The following is an 8,511-nucleotide window of genomic DNA, read 5'->3' as shown; positions in this document are numbered from 1 at the left end:
ACCGACAAGTCAGGGTCTTTCCTCCACCACTACAGCATCATCATTACGTCCACCACAATTTGTCTTTTCACATATTTAATTTCATTTTGTTGAGTCTTATAGTTTTTTTGTAATTATTTTTAAAAAAATCACATTGCGCAAAACCGACAGCCGTGGCCTCTTCCCAACACCTCTTCCCACAGCAAGCCGAGAGTGTGTGATCGCTACACGCAGTCTCATTGGTCGACAAAATAAACTTTGCCCCCGGAAAGGTCAACTCAACTTGGTTGTTCTGTTCATACTAATGATGCAGGGAGGGCCAGTTTAGATAGGTATAGCAACTGGGTATTTAAGCTCACGTCTCTATTGTTATCATTAGGCTAATAATCGAAAAAAAATGTCATAAATAGTGGAGATATTTAGGAACAAGGGTCGGAAGTCGGAACAGACGTCATGCTGGACTCAATTCAGAGTCCGAATATCGAGTCCGAATAGTCACTTCGTTATTATGCTAAACGACTATTTCAAGTTATATACAAGCTCTGTTGATATTTTTTTTCGTCGAAGATGGGAGTTCGTTTTATGCCTGTAGATCATTTTAATCACTGTTGACATTTTTCTTTAAATGTTTATTTTCACAAATATAGGAGGCTGTTTGCTGCACGAGATCCCATGCGATGTTGCATTAATACTTAAGGCCATCCTGAGATAGGCCATGTTGGTTTTGAATTTGAGGTTTACTTCCCTTTTAACTCGGTGTAGTTTATTACTTTTATCTATATTAAGAGAACTCCACTCGCAGGCTCCTGTACAGAAAGAGCGAAGACTCGCATAGATCCTTCTAAGCGAAAAACAAGTCTTTTAAAGGCGTATAAATCCAGCTTTTAGGAAATACAATAGTATTATGCTGGGTATCGTACGGCAGAAAAGGTGAAACAATGCGAATCTGAAACCCGTCGGGAGACAGAAGGGACATTACCTTTGCAGATAGCATCATGTTCCAAGCTGAGAAAATAATATTATTATGTTGCTTACACACCCTGCATTCGGACTCAAAGAGGTGTCAGTTCTCAAACAATTATCATTGTAATAAAAAGAAAGCAAAACTCACTAAAGCAAGCATCTCCGTCACAATAGACAAAAAATATTAAGAAAATCCCATACTCCCTCCCCTCAACAAACAAACAATCCCCCAACCCCCCCCCCCCAAAAAAAAACAAGAACAAAAAAACAAACAAACAACAAAGTAACAGCAACAACCAAACCCCAAAACAAAACAAAACCAAACGAAACAACAACAACAAAAAACAACGGAAAAACTATAATTTTTCTGGTACTTTTGACTTAATTCATTTTTAAAAATCCTACCTAATTTATCAAGAATTGAAAAACAAGCTCATGTGCCCAAAGGGGGAAAAGGTTGGCGCATCCCAGAACCCCCAGAATAGATCAAACCTGAAGGATTCGCCCTTAGGCTAGGCCTTCTGAGAAGGCCTAGCCCTTAGGTCATCTCAGTGCTACAAAACTCATGATGGAGCATTGTGATTCTAATTTGCTTTCAGGGAAAGTTCTGGTCTAAGAAACATAATATGTATAATAAATATTAAAAATATAACTTTTAATAATGTTTATGGATAATCGAACAAGTGAAATGAACTAGATGTCGATCTTGTGTATAACATGAATCAATGAGATTTTCACAGAATAATTATGTTGAGATTGCAACAAAAGTACGCACAGACTAATGAGATGTTCACCTAACATTTTGAATCTAAGTGTAAGATAGTAACAAAGGGTGTAATTGTTCGTCTTAGTTTCCGGAGCGCCGGTTCGGATCCCAGTCGTCGGAAACAGTGTCTTGCTGTTTGCCTGAGGGCTGTGTGTTTGAACCCCACCCTTCGTTTCTCCGAGACTTGATGTTCGTATTCTCTTCATTGTGGGGTGAATATCTCCCTGGATCATTATGATAATGTTGACCTCGTGGCGTTGAGTCTTTGAAATTCCATGACTCGACCAGTTTCTCCTTGCGTGGGGAGTTTTGAACGCTCCCTCCTTTGCTCTTTCTGGAATACGGGTCTTCTTTGCTAGTTCTACCCCAGATGTTGGTTGGATCTAGCGTGCCTTTGCCTTGATGTTCAGAGATCATATTGTTACTCTGTGGAGGAGAGACGAACGTGAACATTCTGAACGTCAACATGCTCAAAAAAGACTCTAGTTGTACTATTTAACCTGCAAAACTTCAGTTACGAGATAAGCTTGAAAACTCGTCAAGGGTAAGGGTAAGGAGAAAGATGTAGTCTGCTCTTCAAGTATCAGTCCAACCCAATTTTAAAGTACAGAAAATGCTCCTTTTCATTCTAAATCGTTCTTCGTCTTTTACGAGAGTCACACTGCTTTGAAAGTGCTCTTAACCCTGTATATTAATGAAAATTTATTCAGTTTTCGGTGGAAATGAATTACGTGTTTTTCTCCAGCTCCACAGACCAGGACTTGCCTTCTCACAGCTGCAACTCCCAATGTGGTGTTAATCTTTGAGTTATTTCTTTCTCGTCCGAGGGCACAATGTGTTTTAACCCACATGGCCATAGAAGAGAGGAAATGCACTTTCAACAGAAGAATTGAAGCTATTCACCAACTATTGTTCCATGAACCAAAAATTGAAAAATTGAACCATGCACTTTGATTTATAAGGAAAAGACTTTGTTTCTTGGCCAATTCAATAAGCCTACCACCATTGTTCTGTTCCTATTTAGCAGGAGTGTAATGTCATTGTCTTGCCACTGTTGTGCGCCACATACTAATGCATGTGCTGAGCTAAGATTTTTTTTTTGCAAGCTTTTCGCAAAAATCCAACATTTTTTGGACTTTTCATTTTGCTATAAAACTCTAAATTTGAGAAGTCATATATAACCTTCACGTCAATATTTCAATCCAGTTTAGCTTGTTAAAATTCCCTGGGCAGTGAAGTTTTTGGATTCGAGTTATGGCCATCAGCTCCATAGAGCAGCATGATACTATCTGAGCCAACGGCTCCCCCCTTGCCTCTATAATTGAGTACATCTTGTTTTGTTTTGGTAAGTGTTTTACGGCGCTTGCAACTGCATACGGTCATATTTACGCACGGGATGCATTATTAAACATTTTTCTTTTTGGTAGGAATTAATTTTGAATCTGGCCCGGGAAGCGGCCGAAGCCTATTCTTATCGAATTTGGACTAACAAGGGATCTTTAACGTGCGCAACATGGACACAGAACATCCGAGATTTTTCGCCCTTATCCAAGAAGGCTTGGTGTTATATCTTACTCTAAGATCAGAGGTGTGGCGGAAAAACAGGAGTAAGAAGGCGCCAAGGAGTAGAAGTAGAAAAAGTCAGGAGCCTAGAGGAGTACGTCGGTTGAAACTGAAGCTTCCGCGTCCTGGGAACACGAGAGGGGTCTTCAGTTTTTGTTGGTATTTACTTTTGTTTTGGTGAGTGTTTTACGGCGCTCAAAACTGTATACGAGGTCATAATATGAGCGTGTGCGACACATGAAGCATTTTCAGTGTGGCGGGAGTAAATTTTGAATTTTGCCCGGGTGGCAAGCTAAGTCTACTCTTATCGATTTTGGGACCACCAAGGGATCTTTAACGTTTTGTGACTCTCACTTACCCACACGTAGAATGTGCCTGCGCCAGCGCTGCACATGCGCACAAGGATTTTGTTGGTTTCTCCCAGGTACCTCTCTGCGTCGTTCACCTGAGGTTCCTTTATATCGACAATATCGCGACGTCTCATGCGACTGATCATGGAGTTTCGGCCCAGACGTCGCATCGAGTTCTGAATGTGGCTCCAGTCCTGTGGTAATCAATAAACAATCTATCAGTTAGTTCGTAAATATGTTATTCAACAAGCAATCAACAAGCCTGTTTTCCTTATCAGTCAATCGGAAATACAGAGCTTTGATCTACGACACTGACATGCGAGCACTGCGATGGAATCTGCGCTTCAAACATAGGAAGAATTAGCCATGAAAGAAGTCATGAAGAAAACCTTGAGATCATCTTAAGCTGAATTGACCGTCTGCATAGACGAAAAGAGTCATATATATCAATCAGAAAGATAAGTAAGCCAACAGACAATTAATAGGTTGACACATTCTAATACATTAGTAAAGTTAAAAGATAGAAAACAATTGACACGTCGTACACGGACACATAGATCTAGTTAGATACCATTCTTCAACTTCCCACCGATATGCCAAGATTGTTTCATGTACCGCAACATGTTTCTGTGCTAAAGTGCACGAAAACAAGCGAAGAAATCTTTTTCAACAGAACGCAGATAGACCAAGAGAAAAGGACAGGGAAACTGGTGGCATTTTTTGTGGAAATGAGAAGGGACAAGTGAAGGGAGTTAACTGTAAATTGAGATAAACTCTTTGAGATTATCTTTCAAAGGGGAGCAATAACCACTGTCAGGTTGACAGCATCAAGCAAAGAATACGAGTGTTGTCGCCCTTTTAGCGTTCATCACCTCTTTGACGTTCGTAGACTATGCCCTAACATTCTTCTTCTTCTTCTTCTTCTTCTTCTTCTTCTTCTTCTTCTTCTTCTTCTTCTTCTTCTTCTTCTTCTTCTTCTTCTTCTTCTTCTTCTTCTTCTTCTTCTTCTTCTTCTTCTTCTTCTTCTTCTTCTTCTTCTTACTATTATCACTTATATTATTATTATTATTATTATTATTATTATTATTATTATTATTATTATTATTATTATTATTATTATTATTATTATTATTATTATTATTAATTATTATCAATCTGACTGCTCGTCTCATCAAAATGAAATATACTGTTCTGAACACAAAAAAAAGGATGTCGTTGCATGCGAGTTGGCTACTTATCCCCCCCCCCCCCCTCCTCAACACACACACCCCTTTCCGGAACAAGAATAGATCCTTACCTCGGAAAAAGATGTACATAACCAAAATGCCAAATAAATAATATTTAATAAATTATTGTAGATAGCTGTTATAAAATTATTACATTTGAGATCTACACGTATGTAATATTATTATATTAATACATGTCATGTGCCCTAAGAATCAAAAACTGCCTCTCCTTCTGAATTCTCACCTGTATTTTCTTGTTGGGCTCTCCGAGTAGTCGGAATGTTGCTTGCATGACTTTCTGCACGAGGGGGCGCGGTCGCTGGTAGCTGTGGATCTCAGATATGGTAGCCTTGTTCAACTCCATCACCTTGTGCATGTAGAGCTTAAGGCGCTTGAGTTGTCGCCGGGCGGCTTCCGCGTCCTGGGAACACGAGAGGGGTCAAGTTTTTCTTATTGTTTTTTTTCTTTTTTTTTTTGTGAGAGTTTTACGGCGCGCACAACTGCATATGAGGTCTTAATATGAGCGTTTTCGACACATGAAGCATTTTCAGGTTGGCAGGAGTAAATTTTGATTTTTGCCTGGGTGGCGAGCAAAGTCTACTCTTATCGATTTTGGGACCACCAAGGGATCTTTAGCGTGTGAAACTTGCACATGGGACCTCCGAGACCTGTTCACCCTTATCCGAGAAGGCCAGGTGTAACATTTTACTTCCCCTTAGGTCAAGGGTGTGGCTGAAAGACAGCAGTAAGAATGAGCCAAGGAGTAACAGTAGAAAGGCAGCAGAAAGAGTCAGGAGCCCAGAGGAGGGGGGTAAAGGGGGAAGGAAGGGGCAGAAAACGGAGACAAAAGCAGACGACAGAACATGATTACAGAACAAGCAGGATGAAAGGATAATTTCTTTAGAGAAGAACATTTTCCGTAGCTGTCATATTTCGAGCCCGGGAACGAGAGGCGAACACTGTCCCTCCAAACCACGAGAACTCCGCCCCCCCCCCCCCCCCCCCCCCCGCCCCCAATCAGTTTAAGAGGGTCACAAATCTTTAGTGACAAACAGGAGAAGTACGTGAAAGTGTAACATTTGTTTGTTCCGTTACATTTGAGTGTAAGGATCTGTTTTGGACTGATGTCAGTGGCCCACTAGTTATAGGGCTTTTTATCATTATTTTTTTTTGGTAAGTGTTTTACGGCGCTCGCAACTGCATACGGTTATATGAGCGCGCAGCACACATCTAACATTTTTCAATTAGTAGGAAATGTTGAATTTTGCCCGGGTGGCGACATAGCCTACTCTTATCGATTTTGGACCACCAAGGGATCTTTAACGTGCACAACTTGCACACGGCACCTCCGAGATTTTTCGCCCTTGTCAGAGAAGGCTAGGTGTACAACTTTCCTATCAGAAGATCAGGGGTGTGGCTGAAAGACAGCTTTAAGAGCCAAGAAGAAGCAATGGACAGACTGCAGAGAGAGTCAGGAGCCCAGAGGAGGGAGCAAAGGAGGTGAGGGCGTGGGGGCAGAAAGTAGAGACGAAAGCAGACGACAGAATATTGCTAGAGAGCAGAAAGGTGGCGAAAGGAGACAATTTTAGAGAAGAAACTTTTTCCGTCGCTACCCGGATTCGAACCCGGGACCTTTGAATGAGAGGCGAACACCTTAACCTCTATACCACGAGAGCCCCCAGTTCCTTAACTGGGCTTTTCGCCACTGCACGCAAAAGACATGAAATTTAATGCATTCTCACGTGGTAAAATCTATTTCATAGATCGTTTCTGCTGGGATGCCCGGGATGACCAATACGGACAGGGTCGAAGCATCCGCCCCCTAAATTATCACAAGAAATATTTTGAACATTTTAAAGGGGCTTGGGGGAGGGGGAGGATAATAACGACAATCATTTATAATTGTGTTTCATTATAATCTCTGTTCCTAGAAACGGCTGACACGTTCGTGAATGCATGTTATTTCCTCTTAAGCGCGCTTGTCATTAGTAGTTTTTTTTTCAGCATTGAAATAAAATGTTGTCCTCGTATAGGCCGAAAAGGAAAAAGTAAAGAAAACTTACCGCCATCTCTTTAGTGTCCACTAGCTGGTCTGCCACATGTGATTTCTTGGCCGCGTCAATCGCTCTTTCGAGGTCCTCTAGCTTCCTATCTCTCGTGGTTTTCTTCAGGTCTGTGAATAAATAGGTAGTACACTACTTGGTTCAAGTCAATTTTCAGCTACAATTTCTTATATTTTTCTGTCTACTTTATGGAGGACAACTTTTACCTTTCAATTCAAATTTAGCTTCTAAAAGTAAAACGCTAGTCCACTAAATTAGTAATAGCAGCTCTGATATAATCACACCACAATCAAAGTTGACAATTGAACTTTTGGCAAGAAAGCATACACTGCCACTAAGGCTGACAGCAGCGAGATTGTGTTCTGCATCTTGAGGTTTTAAGCCTGGAAATTTAGGAAGCATCGTTGTATGTTTTAATTTGATTTCGCACTGTCAGAGATATTGATGTTGTTTCGTGCTGATATTTTTTTAGTGAGTTTTTTGTTTGTTTGTTCTTTGGTCAATAAAATTACTTTCTTTCTTTCACGAGCACAGAGTGTTTATTTCCCTCTAAGATTATAGAACAGCAGACGGCAGATTTGGTTGTTGTTTCAGTGGAAACTGGCGTCTGGGGCGTATTGGTTAATAGTAAGTCATTTCCTGTAGCCCACAAAAGACGATGAGTTCGTGTGTTTGTGTCTTCCTGCTGGAATGCTGCATCCCTCTCAGTCTGAAAATTTGAACAAGACCTACGACAATACAACTGTGCTAACATTGCTCCCAATATTTTTAACACCTTAATTTACAATAACAACCACAATCAGCTGCCTTGAGCTTTTGCAGGACACCATTATGAGATAGCGTACCCCATGGACAGTAAGAAAAACAAAAGAAGTGTAGGTTGAAGCAAATTACTGCTAGACGACAGCTTATGACGAATATACACACAAACGACAGCCAAAGTTCATTGGACACACAATGCGGAAAGAAGCGTTGGAGAATATTGTAACAACAGGCAAGTTTGATGGAAAGAGAGGCAGAGGCAGACAGAGGGAAAAGACACTAGACATGTTGACAACATGGCTGGGAACCGCAAGAACGACAGACACCATCACTGCAACTCAAGACAGACTGAAGTGGAGGGCCATGATCGCCGACGCCAGTCGGCAAGGCACCGGATGATTAAGATTATGAGATAAGCTTAGATCTGAATCTAAAATCAGGAACCATGTCAAATTCCCAAACCAGTGTAACTGTCCACCTACTAGCAAGATGGAGTTCTACCAGCCTCTGTCTAGCTCTAGTCAAGTCTCCCAGATCAGGCATAGAGTTGCGCTCAAATTCTTCCACAGCGTTTTCCAGCTTAGCGATGTCAGTTTTCCCAGTGGCTGTGATGAGGGCCTGTCTGATTCTTTCCAATTCACTCTGAGGGCAAATACAACAGCAGAGTATGAATATTTAGCCGTGAATATTATAGGTGAGAGCGTGTACAAGACTAAGTTTTTTTTGGTGGGTGCGTGGGTAAGAGAGAATAGATAGATAGATAGATAGATAGATAGATAGATAGATAGATAGATAGATAGATAGATAGATAGATAGATAGATAGATAGATAGATAGACA

General features: G+C 40.9%; 1 protein-coding gene across 1 annotated transcript in view; it reads right to left on the bottom strand.

The window, feature by feature from the left end:
• Positions 1–1,237: 1,237 nt before the first annotated feature.
• Positions 1,238–8,511, bottom strand: part of LOC101856462 (hillarin) — a 32,765-nt gene continuing 25,491 nt past the window's right edge. The window contains exons 8-12 of the mRNA XM_005107584.3: positions 8,155–8,314; positions 6,911–7,020; positions 5,092–5,268; positions 3,630–3,815; positions 1,238–2,134 (exon numbers count right to left, since the gene is read on the bottom strand). Coding sequence (XP_005107641.1) covers positions 1,790–2,134; positions 3,630–3,815; positions 5,092–5,268; positions 6,911–7,020; positions 8,155–8,314 — 978 coding nt within the window. The 3' untranslated portion in view covers positions 1,238–1,789. The remainder of the gene's footprint in view (positions 2,135–3,629; positions 3,816–5,091; positions 5,269–6,910; positions 7,021–8,154; positions 8,315–8,511) is intronic.

The sequence above is a fragment of the Aplysia californica genome, unplaced genomic scaffold (genome assembly GCF_000002075.1).
Source record: "Aplysia californica isolate F4 #8 unplaced genomic scaffold, AplCal3.0 scaffold00614, whole genome shotgun sequence".
Classification (NCBI taxonomy): domain Eukaryota; kingdom Metazoa; phylum Mollusca; class Gastropoda; order Aplysiida; family Aplysiidae; genus Aplysia; species Aplysia californica.
This window is presented reverse-complemented; position numbering and strand designations above follow the sequence as displayed.